General features: G+C 45.3%; 1 protein-coding gene across 4 annotated transcripts in view; it reads left to right on the forward strand.

The window, feature by feature from the left end:
- Positions 1-20,219, forward strand: part of GBE1 (1,4-alpha-glucan branching enzyme 1) — a 264,165-nt gene that overhangs the window by 125,992 nt on the left and 117,954 nt on the right. For all 4 annotated transcript variants that reach the window (XR_012897753.1, XM_075909685.1, XM_075909701.1 and 1 more), the window contains exons 4-7: positions 7,300-7,425; positions 10,945-11,080; positions 13,670-13,760; positions 16,452-16,661. Coding sequence is in view for 3 of the 4 variants with exons in the window: in XM_075909685.1 (XP_075765800.1) it covers positions 7,300-7,425; positions 10,945-11,080; positions 13,670-13,760; positions 16,452-16,661 (563 nt within the window). In the remaining variant the exon portion in view is untranslated. The remainder of the gene's footprint in view (positions 1-7,299; positions 7,426-10,944; positions 11,081-13,669; positions 13,761-16,451; positions 16,662-20,219) is intronic.

The raw sequence follows: 20,219 nt of genomic DNA on the forward strand, positions 1-20,219 counted from the left end.
AACAATTAGTTGACTATTGTCTTTTCCTTCAGACATTTGAACAGAATGTTTAATATGAGAGGTTAAAGACAAACTGGTATGGCTGTGGTAAAGGAAAATTGTGCAAAAATCTTAGAAAGTACAAGTATGTTCCATTAGAGAAGAAACTCATTACAGGTTGGACTGCCCAAAACTGGCAGGACCCTGGGTGTTCCTGGACCAGGGTGTCCTCGCTAGGAGCCCCAGTGGCCAAGAGAGTTGGTAACTCAGAGTCTGGCGGCACTGGAGCCCCAATAGCACACCAGGGACCTTGGCAGCCCCAATATCAGGACCATGAACGTGGCAGCCACCACAGCCCTGATAGTGGGGCTGGGGAGAGTGCAATCAGGGCTGCAGTAGTCACGCATCCTATAATAGGGGAGGGAAGGTAATCTGGGGAATCAATAGCAGGGGACCTCCTGCTCTGGCAAATTGCCTCATATGGAACTAGTTAGGGTTCTGGACCAGAGAGGCCTACTTCAGAGTATGTAAGTCGACCAACCACTCTCTGCAGGGGCAGTGAGGAAATTGTCAAGGCTACTCCATCACTTTCTGTTATAGAACTTCCTGCTCCTTTCTCTGGTACTGGCTCAGCTGTTGGATACTAACCCAGCTTCCTATGTCACCATAGTCTGTTCCATGCTCAGCTCAATGTCTATTTTCAGATTCTCTGACCTGTTCCACAGAATTTCAGTTTCTATCCGAATAAATGGGACCCTATTAGGATGATCCTCCTATGCCTGATCACCTATCCTTTGCTAGCCTCAACTAACATTAAACTATTTCCACCTACTCACTTTTCTACTTTTTTAGACCCTAATGGTCTTGAAGCTCTATGGCACACCCATAACTGCTACAACAGCATAGACAGGGGTGGGAAGAATCTTGGAATGCCAATTCCATTTAATATTGTGAGGCTCAAGCTAATCACTGTTGTTCAATTATTTTCCTCTGGTGTCCAAGTAAGAGCACAGTTGGTGACTCTGTCTTCCCTCCAGCACCATCCCCTGCTTTATGAAATGAAAACTACTCAACAAACTCTGCAGCAACAGAGCTGTGGTTGCTAAGCACATAAGTCCTGAGGGCCCAAGGAGCACACTAGATATATGAAGACATAACCACAATAGAGCCTTGGACTGGATGCCAGCCTGGCCAGCTTTGAAAACATTACATACGAGTTCTCATTCTCTCACTTCATTGAAAGTTCTTAATACAGGCAGTCCCCGAGTTATGCAGATCTGACTTACGTCGGATCCGCAGTTACGAACGGGGCTTTTCTCACCCTGGAGGACGGGAGCGGCGGGACGCCCAGATGCGCCGCGGTCCACCGCCCCCATCCTCCAGGGCGAGAAAAGCTGCTCCCCGTCTCCCTGGTCTGCAGGGAGACAGGGAGCAAAGCCTTGGAGCACGCCCGCAGCGGGACAGCCCAGGCGCACTTCAGCTGTCCCGCTGCGGGCATGCTCCGTGGCTTTGCTCCCCGTCTCCCGACCAGCAGACCAGGGAGATGGGGAGCAAAGCCTCGGAGCACGCCAGCAGTGGGAGAGCCGCGGCGCGCCTGGACTGTCCCGCTGCCCGTGTGCTCTGCGGCTTTGCTCCACGTCTCCCAGGTCAGCGGACCAGGGAGATGGAGCAAAGCAGTGGAGGACTTGGGCGGTCCCACAACCCCCGTCTCCCTGGTCTGCTGGGGGGAGGGGTGCAACTAGTGTTCCCCCCCCCCCCCTCCAGCAGACCAGGCTTTTCTTACCTACCCTTGGGGTAGAGCAGCTGGGGGCTGCCGGGTTGGTCCCGCAGCGCCGCTCCGGACCAATCTGGCAGCACCCTACCTGCTCTGCCCCAGGCGTCCTGATTCAGCCGCTGCTGAAACTGACCAGCGGCTGACTACAGGAAGCCCGAGGCAGAGTTGCTCTGCCCCAGGCTTCCTGGAATCAGCTGCTGATCAGTTTCAGCAGCAGCTGACTTGGGGACTCGTGGGTTTCTTAAGTTGAATCTGTATGTAAGTCAGAACTGGCGTCCAGATTCAGCCACGGTTGAAACTAATCAGTTTCAGCAGCAGCTGACGCCAGTTCTGACTTACTTACAGATTCAACTTAAGAACAAACCTACAGTCCCTATCTTGTATGTAACCCGGGGACTGCCTGTATAAGGATCTTAAATTGCACTTATCTAACTAATCGTGTAGTTGATACTGCTATGCAGAGCCGCAGCAGTAGTTCCAGGTAATCACTTGAGCTGGGACTGAGAGAGGGGTAAACAGTGAGGTGGTAAAGTTTGTGGATGATACCAAACTGTTTAGGATAGTCAAGACAGAAGCAGAGTGTGAGGGACTCCAAAAAGATCTCACCAAACTGAGCGAGTGGGCAACAAAATGGCAAACGAAATTTAATGTGTATAGGTGTAAAGTAATGCACATCGGGGAAAAATAACCCCAACTATACATGCAGTATGATGGGGGCTAATTTGGCTATGACAAATCAGGAAAGAGATCTTGGAGTTATCGTGGATAGTTCTCTGAAAACTTCCACACAGTGTGCAGCGGCGGTCAAAAAGGCAAATAGGATGCTAGGAATTAAGAAAGAGAGAGAAAATAAGACCCAGAATATCTTACTGCCCCTGTATAAAACTATGGTACGCCCACATCTTGAATACTGTGTACAGATGTGGTCTCCTCACCTCAAAAAAGATGTTTTGGCCTTGGAAAGGGTTCAGAAAAAGGCAACTAAAATGATTAGGGGTTTGGAATGGGTCCCATATGAGGAGAGGTTAAAGAGACTGGGACTCTTCAGTTTAGAAAAGAGGAGACTGAGGGGGGATATGATAGAGGTCTATAAAAGCATGAGTGGTGTGGAGAGGGCCGATAAAGAAAAGTTATTTATTAGTTCCCATAATAGAAGAACTAGAGGACACCAAATGAAGTTAATGGCTAGCAGGTTTAAAACTAATAAAAGAAAGTTCTTCTTTACACAGCGTGTAGTCAACCTGTAGAACTCGTTGCCAGAGGAGGCTGTGAAGGCTAGGATTATAACAGAGTTTAAAGAGAAGCTAGATAATTTCATGGAGGTTAGGTCCATAAAAGGCTATTAGCTAGGGGCTGGAAATGGTGTCCCTGGCTTCTGTTTGTCAGAGGCTGGAGAAGGAGACAAATCACTTGATCATTGTCTTTGGTCCACCCTCTCTGGGGCACCTGGTGCTGGTCCTGTTGGCATACAGGCTACTGGGCTAGATGGACCTTTGGTCTGACCCAGTACAGCAATTCTTCTGTTCTTACTTGCTTAGTTTGAGAGCCACCTGTGCTGTAGCTCTGCGTTTTAAATGTAATAAAAGCCACCATCCCGGACCAGCGCTAGCTGGGACTGCTGATAGAGCCAGCGAGGAGGATGGAAGGGGGAGGAGGAGAGCAGGCAGCAGTGCGGAGATGGTGCAGTGGGAACCGGCCTTTAAGATAGCTCCTCCCAGCACCAACTCCTGTTTCTCTCCCTCCCCTCTTTGCTGCCTCTGAGAGACAGGGGTAGGGGGAACAAGTAGTCGATACTCCAGTTGACTACTCATTTACATCCCTAGTTCTTAATTTCCCTCCCATAACCATTGTCAAGATGGGTCCCAGCCAGAATCCTCCTACAAAGATGTGTGGCAAATGATTTAATTGCAAGCAAAATACATGTGCCAATAAATGTATGTGTAAGGTACAAAATCAGGTGGAAAACATTGGCCTTCAGGCTATTGAGCTCCTGAAGTTTTAAGTAGAAGAGGGAAGTATCTAGTTTTCCTATTTCATAGATATCCATCTCTTGATTGGAAAATCACCTGTTTCAAGGAATCTGAATAGAAGTTTAGAACTTCTTCAGTACTGTTTCTATAGTCCACCCCATTGCAGAAATACTCTTTTAAGGATACAAAACCAATGAGGCATCCAGTGGCACTTTGAAGTCTAAGGGTATGTCTACACTACAAAGTTAGTTCGAACTAACAGACGTTAGTTCGAACTAACTTTCATAGGCGCTACACTAGCGCTTCGCTAGTTCGAACTTAATTCGAACTAGCGGAGCGCTTAGTTCGAACTAGGTAATCCTCATTTTACGAGGATTAAGCCTAGTTCGAACTAGCTAGTTCGAATTAAGGGGTGTGTAGCCCCTTAATTCGAACTAGTGGGAGGCTAGCCCTCCCCAGCTTTCCCTGGTGGCCACTCTGGCCAACACCAGGGAAACTCTATTGCCCCCCTCCTGGCCCCGGACCCCTTAAAGGGGCATGGGCTGGCTATGGTGCCCGTGCCAGGTGCAAGCCTGCCAGCACCCAGCCAGCAGACCCTGCACCTGGCACGGCTCGAGCCAGCCACCCGATGCCCCCCAGTCCTCCCCCTCTTCCCAGGACCAGGCTGGCGGCTCCCGGGAGCTTGCCCGGGACCGCAAGAGGTGGGCTCCTGCCTGGGCTAGTGCGGACATCATGGACTTTGTCCATGATCTCCGCACTAGGCACAGGAAAGTGGCCGTCTAGCACAGGAGAGCTGCCAGCCTGGCCACCCAGGAGCAGGTGTGCATGAAAATCAAGGTGGTCCACTGAGACCCCCGACCCTGAGCCCTGAGCTTACAATGGCCGTTCTGGGTCAGACCAAAGGTCCGTCTAGCCAGTAGCCTGTCTGCCGACAGCGGCCAACCTAGGGACCTTGGAGGGGATGGATCGAAGACAGTGACCAAGCCATTTGTCTCGTGCCATCCCTCTCCAGCTTTCCACAAACCTTGGGAAGGGACACCACTCCTACCCCCTGGCTAATAGCACTCCATGGACCCAACCTTCATGACTTGATCTCACGTCCCTTTAAACTCTGTTCCAGTTCTAGCCTTCACAGCCTCCTGCAGTAAGGAGTTCCACAGGTTGACTCTTTGCTTTGTGAAGAAGAACTTTCTGTTACTAGTTTGAAGCCTGCTACCCATTCCTTTCCTTTGGTGTCCTCTAGTCCTTCTTTATGGGAACTAATGAAGAACTTTTCTGTATGCACCCTCTCCACCCAACTCCTGCTTTTAGAGACCTCTATCCTGTCCCCCCTCCGTCTCCTCTTTTCTAAGCTGAAAAGTCTGTCTCTTTAGCCTCTCTTCATATGGGACCTGTTCCCAACCCCTGATCATTTTAGTTGCCCTCCCCTCTCCCACCCTCTCTCTTCCCCTCTCCCACCTCCTTTTCCCAGTCTCCCCCAGTTTTGTTCAATAAAGACAGATTCCATTTTTGAACACAATTGTCCTTTATTTTGTACATTAGGAAGGGGGGCTAGGGAAGGGTAACTGGAAGGAGGTGAGGGAGGAATGGGGTACGAGCCCCCGATGGGGAGGACTGGGCTGGCTCCGCGGGCTTCTGGGGGTGGAAGCTCTCCTGCAGCCCCCCAATTGCCCCCTCTCCCCAGATGGCAGCCTGCAGCAAGTGCAGCCGGTCTGATGGCCGAGTGCTGTGATGTGCTCAGTGTGGGCACTCCGAGCACTCCAAGCCAGGACTGGTTTGCAAGCGGGGCACCCCTGAGAACTGTCTGTCCGGGGTGGGGGTCGGGTCCCTTTAAGCGCAGCCCTCGGCTAGCCTTAGACAGCATCTCCATGCTCTAAGTCCTCCTCTGATGCCCTGCCGGCACTGCTTCCGGCTATCCTTAATGTGTCCACTTAATGTGGACATGCTAGTTCGAATTAGCAAAACGTTAATTCGAACTAGTTTTTAGTTCTAGATGCGTTAGTTCAAATTAACTAATTCGAACTAAGTTAGTTCGAATTAGTGCTGTAGTGTAGACATACCCTTACAGATTTAGTAGGGCATAAACTTTCACGGGTAAAAGGGAGTTCATGAATTGGAGTGGGGTTTACACATGCATGGGTATGTCTAAGGACAACAAAAATATTCCCACAAATATCCACGAAATCTTACTCCCTAATAAATGTGTAAGTCTCTAAAGTGCCACAGAACTTTTCATAGTCTGTATCTGCAAAAAGAAACACATCTCTCTGAATCTTTTAAGGATGGACATTGTCCTTGCTTCGTCTCCATCTCTTATCACCAAATGTATAGAGAAGCCATGGAGTCCCCATTGTTTGTGGAGTGTAGGGCAGTGTTTCTCAACCTTTATTTAAAAAAAAGTGCCCCACCCCCTTTTTTAAGTACCCCAGTACTTACAGTTTTCAGACACACAAGTTTTTTTTTCTACCACTGCAACACATTTATTTAAACAACTTAATCGTAGCCGGGTGGGCAATGAAATTTTTGGATGTAGAAAGTACAAAAATAATCAAGTGCTGTAAAACTTAAACTAAAAATTCAGTTTTCTCCAATTTTCAGTTGTTGACGTACCCCCCAAACTTTGCTCGAGTACCTCTAAGGGTATTTGTACCAGAGGTTGGGAAACACTGGTGTACGTCAAGAATGTTCTTCTGCCCTTTTACTATGACAAGCTTGATCCTCCATGGTAGGGACGTTGTTGCATGTGAATGTGCTGTTCATAAGCAACTGATTGATCTAATGTGGCCTGCACAGTGCAGGGGGTCAGACTAGATGATCATAATGGTCCCTTCTGACTTTAAAGTCTATGAGTCTGTCACCCCACCTTTGTTCTAAACTATGAAAGAGCTATACAAGAGCTAGGAATCATTACTAAAAATCAGTTTATAGTAGTAATATCCAGAGGAATAGCTGACAGCTTTATTGGCCATCAGCATTTGGAATGGCATTGGCATTTGTTTGGAAACAGAGGCCAAAATATAGACCATTTCTGGGGAGGGGGAGGGTGTGTGTGTGTGTGTGTGTGTGTGTGTGTGTGTGGTGATAGCATGTACAGGGCACATTGTTCCTAGCGTGAGAAAAGGGGAAAGATTCTAGGGAGCCCCAGAAATAGAGGGAGATGGGAGGTGACACACAGTGTAGTGAAGACAATGAGGGAATTCAAGGAGGCCCTGATGTGTTTGCTGCCTACAGGAGCTACAGATGGTACAACCCCCATTTACATTACTTGTATTATTAATCTTCAAATGCATGGGTTCTCACTAGATGTGTTCCTATTTCTGTTGGATTTGTTGTGCTTAACCCATCTTTGCAAGTGATGACCAGGAAGCCCAGTTTTAATATAAAAACTCAACTTTTTACTATGTTAACAGAATCAAATATGGATTGCCACTGTTCCCTTCTAACTTATGAAAAATACTTGCTCATTTTTGTTATGATGTATGAGTTATGAGAATCTTCTTAATCTCTTATTATTGAGAATGGACTTTGAGTGCTTGCGTATATATGAAGTTATAGTGTCCTTATTTTATTTTCTAGGTGGTGATCCGTAGTAAAAATGGAGAGATTCTCTATCGTATTTCACCTTGGGCAAAATATGTAGGGCGTGAAGGCAACAATGTGAATTATGATTGGATGCACTGGGAGCCACCACTGCCATATGTGGTAAGGTTTTATGTTATATTTCAAAAGCTTTTTAAGAAGTGTATACAAGTCATGTTCTGTGATCTTTGTCACCTTAGTCTGTTTTGGGGTGTGTTTTAATTATAACATGTGCATTACTTTGCATATGATGTGTCAGTGTAATGGTTAAGACTGAGAAGGCACTTATTTTTGTGCACTTAATATTTTCTGGAAAAACATTTCTAGGTTGAACCTCTAAAATCTGGGACACTCTGGTCTGGCAGGACCACTGATACTGCTGGACCAGAGAGCCCCAGCTGGACAAGTTTAGAAGCACAGCCCGAGTTGGGCTGGTGGCAGGAAGTCCAGCCCCAGTGGGGCCAGAGAGGGTGAGAGCACATCCCTGGCCAGGGCTTGCAGAAAGGAGCGCAGCCTGAGTCAAGGCTGGAGGTTGTGGGTCCAGCAGCCAGGAATGCAGCCCTGGCTGGAGTTGGAGTCATCTGGATATGCAGGCCAGATTGGCGTCATGGCAGGGACACGAAGACGCAGCTCCAGCCTCTGTCCGGGGCTGGTGCGATGTGGGACACAACCTGGCCAGACCTGGCATGGTGTGAGACTGGAAGCAGAGGCAGTCAACATGGAGTACAGCTCCCAGCTGGAAGCAGAGCCAATAGCTGAGTAGGAAGCCTTGACCTCCCCTCGTATGTCAAAGTCCATTGTTCGGGACTACTCGGGTCCCGAGGGTTCTGGACGAGGGAGGTCTTGCCTGTTCTTGAAAGCTACTGGTCTACAGACTAAGCCATAGTAAAAACTGTGCTGCCATGCCCACATGGACTTGTCCCCTACAGTTTAAAGGAATATATGTTGCATACTGCTCATTGAATAATGTTTGGCTTGATAACTTCCTCTTTTTAGTATTAAAGTCTAATGTACTATTTGAGTGTTTTGCTTTAGTTTTTTTGATACCTTGGTTTCATTCAGTTCTTCTTATAATTGATGAGTTTCTTTTTTTCCAGAATTGTCTTCAGTTTGTTTCTTCCCTGAGCCACTGAAGTGCTGAGGAGTGGTGGATATTATATTTCTTCCCTGTCTTCTGTTCTTAGTCTCTCTTCAACAGCAGAGTGGAATTAATCTTAGTTCTTTTAGTATCTCTGCTGTCTGCAGGGTTGTCACGGCCAAATCCCCACTCTGGCACAATGAAAGAAGAAGTGGGGGGGTCTGCATACGTACCCCAAAACCTTATCTTTCCAGGCTTTGGTATAAAACTTCCCCCTGAAATCTTAAAAAAACCGAGATTTTGGGGATAAATATCCGCTATCACCACCCAAGTAATGATAAGAAAGCCAGGGAAGAGATGACTTGGGAAATCTCAGCCCTAAAGCAAACACCAGGACACACACAAATTAACTAATACCTGGGTAATAAAAAAAAAAAAGAAAGAACTTGTATCATCACCACAACACTCCTGTTACAAGCATGACTAGATGGAAAAAGTCACCAATTTATACACTCATGGGGGGACTCCCCTGGGCCAAAAGCTTAATTACAAAGGAGAGGAAAACCCATTTTTAAATGCACAGACATCAGATTCCCATTCTATTGGCTGAGCAGATACCTGCTTAGGTACAGTTAAACACTTAGTCCCCAGGCTGCTGCCTAGCTCTCATGGTCATGACCAGAGTTCTGAATAGCTGTGGGGAGATCTAAAATGCTGGTCAGTTTTCATTTTGCTATTGTAGAAAATGTAAACTTAGTAGGAAGAACACATGCAGAAAATGGAGTATCAGTTATTTCCAGCAGCAATATCTTTGTTTTCAAGTAATGAGGCAGTTATCCCTTCTACTCCTAGCCCTTCTAAGTCACCTTAGACTGCATGGCAGACTCCTTAGAAATTTTCTGTGGAGGAAGTGCAAGAAAAATCCCACAAAGTACTAGATCTTCTGCTCTCCTCTAGGTATATGTCTATATATACGTTGAACCTCTCTGGTTTGGATCTCTCCGGTCTGGCAGCATCCGTGGTCCAGAGGCTGTGTAATCTCCATCACTGGAGATATTTAAGAGCAGGTTAGATAGACATCTCTCAGGGATGGTCTAGACCACTGTTTCTTAAACTATATTCCACGGAACACTGATGTTCCGTGAACAACACGCAGGTGTGCCGTGACCTCTTCTTTGTTTTTGTTATTTCTTTGTTTTTGTCTGACAACAATTTTTTTTTAAGAATGCTTTCATAGGTGCTCCGCAATAAATAAATAAATAAATATATATATATATATATATATATATATATATATATATTTATATATATATATATATATATATATATATTATTTGGTGTTCTGTGGTCTCAAAAAGTTTAAGAAAAACTGGTCTAGAGGGTGCTCAGTCCTGTTGTAAGGGCAGGATACTGGACTTGTTGACCTCCCGTGGTCCCTTCCAATTCTAGTGTTCTATGATTCTATGACATCTAGAGTGCAGTCACAGCCTAAAGGCCACTGCTAGCCAAAAAAAAAATTCATTCTTCTTCTTCTTGTGGTATATATGTGGGCAAGAATTGGAACATATATGGACATCTCATCTTCAGAAAACTATAAATAAAGATTCCTTTTCCTCCTTTTTATCTTGTCCAACCTACCTTTTTTGGCCACTGAGTGCAATAAAATAATGGTCTTTTTTTTTTTTCCTTCCCAACATTCTTTTTTTTTCCTCCACATTATTTCAAAACTTTTCTAATTGTGTGTTTTTTTGTTTTTTTTTTAAATATTGAGGAATCCCATAAAAATAGTTCAGGGAAAAGTCTGTTTTTCTGTGGGCTAAGGATGTTAAATTACAATTAAGAAAATAACTGCATAGTCAATACCATTTGTATTCTACTACATAATTAATTGATAAGGACCATTCTGCAGAGCTGCAGCAGGGTAGCTTCAGAAGCTGGCTTGAGCCGGGACTCAGCAGTCCCAGCTCATGCAGGCTTCAGGAGCCACCTCTGCTGCAGTTCTGCATTTTAAATGTAGTTAAGTTGGAATAGAAAAGCCTTAATTTTTTTCCAGAGACTTTTTAACCATTAGTTGTCATATTTTGAAGGTTATCTTAACTGTTCTTAGTGGATGCTTTTTGTAAAACTTAATTTCACTCAGCTGAGGAACGTTTCTAAATGATATAGACAAAGGAATTTATATATCCTGCACTAACTAGAAGTGTGCTTTAATAAAATATTTTTAAATTAAATCGAGTAGATATGACTTGGAGTACAGGCCAAGAAAAAAATCTTCCTATCTTCAAAGTTCCTTTTTATCAAAATCAGCATTGGCATAATGAAGTCATTAAAGTACTGGGCATAAGGGTGTCAAGTGAAGAGTAATCAATTGTTTTATTTTTTTTTCCCATTCTCAATATTGGAGGGTTTGGGGTGGTTTTTTTCTGTATTTACAACTTTAATTGCATTAATCTAGAGTTACTATGTTGCATAACAATTATAGTATCTGATTTTCAAATTAATATGTGTGTTCTTTTTTTCTCTTGCATGCTGTGCCTTAATTACAACCATTTTCTGTTTAATAGCAAAGACATCCTCACCCTAAGAAACCAAAAAGCTTAAGAATTTACGAATCACACGTGGGAATTGCTTCACCAGAAGGGAAAGTTGCTTCTTATAAAAACTTTACCCACAATATACTACCTAAAATAAAGGATCTTGGTAAGTAACATGTTTCTTGGTGAGATGCTTGTGGAGATAATTTTTTAATGAGTCTGTGCTTTTATTAGATGAGATGATTGAATGTCTGTAGGTGTGTGGGGGGGAAGATGTGTGTGAAGTTTAAATGTATTGTAGAAATGCATTGATTTAAGGTAGTAAAATCCATGAAAAAGAGATGGACTAGAATAGGGTATATAGATCGAAGATATTCTATCTTAGTTTTAAGTAAAATTTCATTCCACACAACTAGATAAATAATTTAGTGTAACTTATTTTGTCTGAATACAAATGTGTAATAATGCCAGACACTAATTTGCAAATAATTGGTTTTTGGTTATTTGTAAAGTACCATCTACATTTTGTGTTTCTATATGCAGGGCCGGATTAAGGGGCAGGCTAGCCGGGCAGCTGCTTGGGGTGCCAACCTATGGAGGGCGCCTGATAGTGCTTGTAAGGGGTTCCATGCCAGAATGGGCGGGGGCAGGGCTGCGGGCTTGGCGGGGGCAGGGCTGCGGCCATGCATGTGCTTCCCGCCCGGGGAGCAAGAATGGCTTGGGCCGGCACTGTCTATATGTATACAGAAAGTTTAGTCTATTTCATAGAATTATGTGAAGTGCAATAATTTGTGAGTGGTAATTTGAATGCTCTGGTATTATGCAGCGATTAACATTAGCAGTTCTGTTTTAGGAAACAATTTTGTATATTATTATAACTGTATAGAGTATAGATGACATTATTTAAATAGGGTTTTTTTTAGGTAATTCATCTAGATTTAAAAAAAAAATTGTGCCATAAGCATTGCACTTTGGCACATAAAAGATTACATGAACACTTGCTAGCTATTATCATACAGCAGTGATATGCCTCCCTATATAGGGAACTGGAAATAACTATGGCAATCTTATTTAGTATTGATGATGAATATTGACATATTAATAGCAGCTAATAAGACTAGATATGAAGTCAAACGTTAGATACACACAGCCTTCATCCATATATTAACCAAACCAGTCATAAATTATTTATAATGGTTTATATGCAAGTCAGTGTTTTGACAAAAAATGCCTTTTGTCATTCATTAAAATGAGCTGACAGAATTAGTGAATTTCTGTATTTGGAAACCCGTAACCAAAATCAGCCATAAATACAGGTTTAACATTTGATAGTGTGGTGGTGTTTTCTCTTGTGAACTAATCTGCTTTCCAGGAGGCTAGTGCTTTCAAGGGCAATCAGAAAGCATGCAACCCAGGAGATTTCCTTAAGGAGAAGGATTGTTATGGATAATATGTAAAATGGTGTAAGACTTCAGAATAGCAGTGCCATAAATGTATGCACAATATCAGTCATTTACTGGTATGCCTGCTTTAAATTTTATCTACATGTGTTTGTAACCAGATCTACTTAAGAATTTGTTGTTAATAAATCTCTTAAGGAACACATTTTTGTCAGAATGCTGAAATATTAAAAGTGTGCAGAAATATATACATGGCAAGCAACAAAGTAAATAATAAGCAAATAGTGACAACCATTTGACACCGTCTATACTGTTTATTTACAAAACTGTGTGACTAACAATTCAACAGTCATCAATTGTAAAAAAACCCCCATAAATTAGACAAATTGGTAAGCTAATGCAATTCCATTTTTTAAAGTGGTAACTATTTGCATTTGAGGGCAAAAATAGCAGTGATATCCCAGATAAATTAAATAAACAGGATAAAGTTATGCTGAAGCATAGCCCAGATTATATGCTCAGGATTTGAGTTAAAACAACAACAAAAAAGAGAAACTGAAGTCTCAACAGACTTTTCAAATAGCCTTGAAGGTTATCGCTTGATGATTGATAGGGCATTTACTTGCTGACATTAGAGTTGGTAAAAAAAACTTTACTGCAGTTTTAGCATTAAATATTATTTTTCTCTTTTAGATTTTCTTCATTTAATATGCCAGTGAAACACTTTTTTGAATAAGGGACCAAAAAAAATTGGTTCTTATTTTCTTCAGTGAACTCAAAGCAGCATTATGCTGCTTTCATGCTTGTTCTTTTTGAAAGATTCCTTGAGGGAAATGAGTTTGGAAAGAAAATATGTAATGATTAAAGATAGAAATAAAATGTGTTTTGAAATATTAAGAAAAATCCTGGTAAAGCACAAGTAATAGCACTATGAATCAGTAACTCTTACTTTGCTTTCATGACAACACTGTAAATATCAAAAGTGCAGCTGAAGTTCAGGACATGCAGATTGTGTCGTTAATATTCTGAAGTCAAATTAAGATTATATTTGCATATCATTTATTGCTTGTTGAAACTGAGAGACTCAATATATCTATTCATATGTAGATCACTTGAGAAATTGACCTTCCCAGTTTTGATGGATAGGTCATACAAGTATAAAATGTTAAAGTGGCATTATTTTTGAGAGACTGAATCTGTGGTTCATTATTAATTGGACATTGGAGATTTAGAATCAGCTAAAATAAGAAAAGAGAAGCAATGTAGATATATCAGATATATTAGAAACGTTAATTATGCGTATCAAATTATTATTTAGGCCTATAACTTTCGGGGGGGGGTCTTTGTTTTGATAGGATACAATTGCGTTCAGCTGATGGCTGTTATGGAACATGCCTACTATGCCAGTTTTGGTTATCAAATCACAAGTTTTTTTGCAGCATCAAGGTAGGTTTTCTAAGAATTTGTGCACACTTCTTTTTTTTTTTTCCAGTGGCTAGTGAAGCAATATTTAAATTAAGGCAAATAGTGCAATCCAGTTCACCTTCAGAATTCTAGCATCATATCCAGACTTTGCTTTGTATTGAACTTGTTTTTCCGCCTGATAAATCAGACAAGCTGTCTTTCATTATTAGCTGTTCTATAGGGAAATTCAATATAGAGTACAATGTATTAGAAAGATCATGATAAATATGAAATGGCAAAGCTCTTTGATCCCAGTTTCTTCACATTAGGACTTCAACTGCATGTTTTTATTCATAGACTCTGTTGCACAAAATTGAAAATTAGAGCAAATTATGTCCAACAAGTTATGTTGTGGTAAATAAAAGAATCTTTAAAGTACTTGTTCACGAGTATTGTCTAATTACAAAAAGGGTAGTCATGTAGTGAAATGACGAGTGTCATATTCTATAAGAATTAGTTTTCATACTCCTACCATGTATTTAAATGGTTTTGAGTCCCATTAGTTTGTAGAAATGTGTGATGGCTAAAGAAATAGGTCAGGAAAATGAAGGTACATTTGAATGTTACGTTTAAACTTCATCAAGAAGAAAAGTTGCAAACTGCAAAATTTAGGAAGCTTTTGTTAGCTTAATTAGCTGAACAAACTGCACATTATATATCGAGACAGTTTTTTATGATGGAAAAAAATAAAGAAATGAACTCTACTAACAACTGGACACCCTTCCCGGCTCTGAATTACAAACAGGAGGCTCCAGGGGAGAGGCAGCTCCAAGTCAAAGTGCAGATGTGCAGCAGTGCAGGGAGGGGCAGCTGAAGTGCTGGCACTTGCTAGCCACTTGGCAACCCGGTCAGGATCACCGATCAGAGGCTCCAAGATCTACCAGTAGATTACAATTTACTGGTTGAAGACTACTGTTTTATATAAACAGACAAGGTGGAGATCACTCCCGCCCCCTGCACCGAGGCTATGAAGCTGTGCAATTGGTGTGTCTGGCAGAATATTCACTTCTTAGACTCCTACCTATCTGGCTCCCTGAACACAAAAGCAGACCAACTCAGTAGATGATTCCCCACAGACTATGAGTGGGAACTGAGCAACAACATGCTTCAGGCCATATTCAGCCAATGGGGTTACTTGACCTCTTTGCCATGACCAGGAACAAGAAATACATGATACTTTGTTCCAGATCTGGTCTAGGTGAGCACTCAGAGGGTAATGCCCTTCTCCTCCATTGGCGCCCATATTGGGCCACACCTTTCTGCCCACTCTGCTGTTATGCAAGGTGGTACACCAAACTGGCTCAACAGGGTAAAAGAAATCTTAATAGCCCCAGAATGACTCAGTCAAAACTGTTACCCTTACCTCCTTCATATGTCCATTTGTCACCTCATCACACTACCTGCTGTCAACAACCTGCTCACGCAATGGCAGGGTCAAATACATCTGCCAGACCTTCAGATTCTTCAGCTCAAGGCATGGTTCCTGGTTGACTCTTGGACACTGAATTAGCATGTTCATCACAAGGCCAGAATGTCCTGTTTCCTAGCAGAAAACCATTTACCTGTATGACTTGCACACACAAATGAAACATGTTTAATGCCTGGTGCACTGCAAAACAAATAGATCCCAGAACAGCACCACTTCCCCTCATCCTGGACAAGCTGGCCTTTCCTTCCACTCCATCAGGGTATATGTAGTGACTGTCATGGCATTCCATGTCAAAACCGATACCTGTCTCATAGAGCTGGAAGGGACCTTGAGAGGTCAAGTCCAGTCCCCTGCTCTCATAGCAGGACCAAGTACCATCCCTGACATATTTGCCCCAGGTCCCTAAATGACCCTTTCAAGGGATTGAACTCAACCCTGGGTTTAGCAGGCCAATGCTCAAACCACCGAGCTATCCCTGTGTTTCCTCACCCTGTTACCAAACACTTTTTAAAGGGCATTACCATACTCTGTCTCAATCTCTCACCCCCTACACCTCCCTGGACCCTGAATCTAGTCCTCACCCCAAGGTTCTCCCTAATGGTTACATTTTTTCACATTAACCAACCTGGACATGTACCATTATTCTTGACATATACCAGTCCATTACAAACCACTTTCCCAAACCAGTGCGTTACCCAAACATTCTTGAGTATGGTGGTACTCTCAGCACCTGTTCTGCTAACTCTAAATTCCCTCCCACCCTAAGGGACACTGCTACTAAGTCACTTGGGGCACTCATGGCATGGAGGAAGAAGTGAAGGTTACTCACCTGTGCAGCAACTGAGGTTCTTTGAGATGAGTGTTCCCATGGGTGGTCAATTCCCTCCCCCCATCCCCATCATTTGGTGTTCAGCAGCTCTTTAAATGGACAGAGGGAGTGCAAGAGGAGCCCGGTGTGTACCCATGCACGTGGCCCAGAGGGACACTGCTGCAAAAATCTCCGTGCGAAGGTACAAGGACACACCAGTGTCCGGAGTGGAGCACGCACAGAGAAGCTTACCTCAAAGAACCTCAATTACTGCATAGAGGAGTAACCTTTATATCCCCCTACAAGGGAGTTCCTTAAAAGCTATGTTTTGTATCTAATTCTATGGATGTATACTTTTCTGCATAAGTAATGTTCATCCTTTAAAAGAAACAATGGGAATACCTCTGCCTAATGAATTGCATTGTAATGCTTGCAGCCGTTATGGAACCCCAGATGATCTGAAGGAATTGATTGATGTTGCCCACTCAATGGGAATTACTGTTCTGCTGGATGTCGTACACAGTCATGCATCAAATAACTCTGAAGATGGTCTGAACAAATTTGATGGTACAGATTCCTGCTTTTTCCATTCTGGTTCTAGAGGAACTCACAGTCTTTGGGACAGCAGACTTTTTGACTACTCAAAGTATGTACAAAATTATTTTAACAATTTTCAATGGTAATTTTTTTCTTGGTTACTAATTGAACTTTTGCCTTCTTAGAATAGTTCAATATTATAACTATATCAGATGCAACAGTTTGCATATACAAAATTTAATGTGTCTACAGTCTGAGGACTTGTTTACATGGGCATTGACACAGAAGCTAGTGCATAACAGCTATGTTGTGAATTGATAGTACAATAGTTATTTCTCACTATCTCCTAACTTTTTGAAATTGTATTCACCTAAACTACACAAAGGTGTTCTTGCTGTGGAATGAGTTTCCACCCACATAGCTAGTGGAACTCTATGGCTATGTCTACACTGGTGGGTTCTTCCTCAAGAATGGCCGTTCTTGCGCAAAAAAACTTGCCACCTGTCTACACAAGTAAATCTACAGTATAGCATCAGAAAACAGGGCTTCTTGCGTGAGTGCTCTGATGCTTCCTTTCAGGAAGAAGTCTTCTTGCGCAAGTGTAGACAGGCAGCCAAGAGCTTTTACACAAGAACCGGCCTCACAGGAAAAAAGCCAAGAGGCTGCTTGGACGCTCCATACTCACACTCACAGCTTATTACTTCCTGGTTACCGGACTTCCCCCTTAAAGCCACACACAGCCTGCAGATGTCGTGTGGCAGCAGCACAGCCAGAAGCTCCAACTCACAGCTCTGCCCTGCTGCACCAGTGAGCCCCCCCAGAGGAGATGTCTGCTCCAGAGGGACACTCCTGAGAGCCAGCACCCTCCTCCCAGCAGCCACTCCAAGGCTCCCAGGAGGCCCAGAGGGGCATCAAGATGCGCACCCCTTACTGGTCCCAGGCATAGGTGGAGGCCCTTCTGGACCTGTGGGCCAATGAGGGAAGCCATCCACAACCCCCGTGCCCGTCGCCGGAATGCAGACATTTTTAGCTGCATGACTCAGGCGCTCTCCTAGCAGGGACATCTGGCCTGGACCCTTGAACAGGTCTAGCCTAAGGTGAAGGAGCTGCACCTGGGCTATGTCCAGGCCACCAAGGCCCAGGGGGCAGGAGATGACACCTGTCCCCACACCATCCTCGGTGAGACAGCAGTCTCAGGACCCTTGGTGCCAGTGGACACCAGCCTGTGCCCCCCAATGACCAGGCCACATGACACGGAGGAGGAGGGTGACCTGCCAACAAGGTCTGAATCGAGGATGAGGGAGACGACCGCAGCAGCACCGTCACCCTGCACATGGACCCAGTGCTGAGCAGCCAGGATGTCTTCTGGGCTTAATCTGAGGCCGGTGAAGAATCTTCTGGTGAGTGGTGTGCTTCTCACTTGCAAGGGTGGGGGGAGTTGGGTGCCTGGGGGTGGGGGGATGTGTCACACAGGCAGTTGAGCTGTACTCTCCATAACAGTACGCAGGACGTGCAACCTCGTGCAGCCTGACTCTGTGGTATGTGGACGCGGCAGGCAGCTCCAGGGCATGCCTGGGACCCTGCTGCTTGCACACATCCTGACTGGGGGGTAGGAGAGTGCCAGCTGGAAACAGCCAAGGCCCCAAGAGCTCAGGCCAGACCCCACACCTCCCAAAGGGTGCTGCACACAGACAGCACGCAGCCATGCATGGCAGTGCGACACAGCAGGTGCTCCCGGGGAAACTTCATTGCGCCAGCCCTGCGAGCATGGCCCCTCAGAGCCCCTTGCCTGCTCCTGGCCCCTATGCTGCCCCTGATGGAAGCCCCTCACTGCGGCCACGCACTTCCCTGGGCTACTTATCTGAGGGCTAGTGGGAGGGGGAGCGGGAAAGCGATCGGCCTGGCCCTATGGCCACTTGAGTTTTGCTGCAAGGACGGTACACTCCCCAGTCACTCTGTCTCTGTCTCCGAGGACATCAATTCACAGGGGTCCGAGAGCCCAGACCTCGTCTGCCATACTTGCTGCCATGCAATGTGGGGATTTATCTAGCTCCTCTTTAAACTCTGTTAATAGTCCTAAGCCTTCATAGCCTCCCTTGGCAAGGAGTTCCACAGGTCAACACAACACATGCTAAGTGGCCAGGACACAGACAAGGGGTCTTCAGTCACAGTGATGTCTTCCAAGGGGTTACAATCCATGGAGGATCACTTTACTCCAGGGAGAGTCCTGTATGCAAACATACATACAGGGGACAGAGTGGGCCCAAGCCGCAATAGTGTGGTGTCACCTGGGCTCAGTGCGGAGGGCACGGGGTGCAAGGACGGTGTGTGTAGAGTAGCCTGATTGCCCCATCATTATCTCTATTCTCTGCAGCAGGACCATCCAAGAGCAAGGGACCCTTCAGCCCTGCGGTGGTGTCAGCACCTCCAACCTCCCAGTCCAGCAGGCCAGGCAGTGGGACCAGCTACTATGGCAGCACGTCCAGGCCATCGAGAGAATTGAGGCAGTGATCGCCAGCAAAATCGACGCTGACCTGGAGTGGCGGCAGCGGGCATGTGGGCAGTTTTTGCAACCGTATGACTGCATGTGCAATGTCATTACCACCCTGACGTCGCACGTTGGTCACGCCGTGCACCATGGCATGGCCTTGCCACATCCACCTGCCCTCCCTGCCATTCCCATGCCGCCTCCTGCCACCCCTCCTGCTGCTGCCATGCCCCCACCTGCACCTACCACCCCTCCTGCCTACCTCCCCGTGCTGCCTGCCCAACCTGGCCTGAAGGCCAGCGAGGCCTCTTTCCCTGCAGAGGCACTGGCAGGAGCCACCCCTCCCACCAGTAGCTCCCCCTCCCAGTTGAGGCCCCTTCCTCCTCCCCCTCCCAGTTCAGAGGCCCTCCCACTGCCCACCCTTCTTCCGTATTGTTCAGACAAATAAGTTTTCTGTTTTAAGAAAAAAACTGGTTTGGTTTGGTTTTGTTTGTTGGGAGGTGAGGGGAAGGGGGGAGGGAAGGATTGAGGATGGTAGGGAGGTGTAGATGGGAGACACAAGTTACCCTACCGTGGGGCCTGGGAGAACATGTCCTTCAGGGCCTCCCAGATGTGCACCCCATCGTAGTGCGCCTGGCAGATGGCGGCTGTGCGGGGCTGTTCAAATGCCCGGCCCTTGGCAGCCTCCCGCTTCTGCTCCATGATGTTGTGGAGCACACAACATGGTGCCACAACTTCAGGAATGTTCTGCTCACCCATCTCGAGACGGGTGAGCAGACAACAAAAGTGTGCCTTCAGCCGGCCAAAGGTGCACTCAACCTGGCTGCGGGCCTGGTTCAGGTGGTCATTCAAACTTGCCCGGCCGGAGTCCGTCTGTCCTGTGTGGGGATGCATCAAACAGGGCATCGAGGTAGGCCGCATCCCCCGCAACACAGAGGCATGTGGGCATCCCCAACAGTATATTCCCACTGAGGGAAGAAAGTGCCCACCTCCAGCCTGCAAAACAGGCTGGAATTTCTTAGGATGTGGATGTCATGTGCCCTGCTGGACCACCCCACACAAATGTCTGTGAAGAGGCCACAGTGGTCCATGAGGGCCTGGAGCACGACAGAGCACGCTTCCAATTGATAAAATGGGTCGCTCAATGTTCTGGGGCACGGATGAGGATGTGGGTCACAT

The sequence above is a fragment of the Pelodiscus sinensis genome, chromosome 1 (assembly GCF_049634645.1).
Source record: "Pelodiscus sinensis isolate JC-2024 chromosome 1, ASM4963464v1, whole genome shotgun sequence".
NCBI classification, from domain to species: Eukaryota; Metazoa; Chordata; order Testudines; family Trionychidae; genus Pelodiscus; species Pelodiscus sinensis.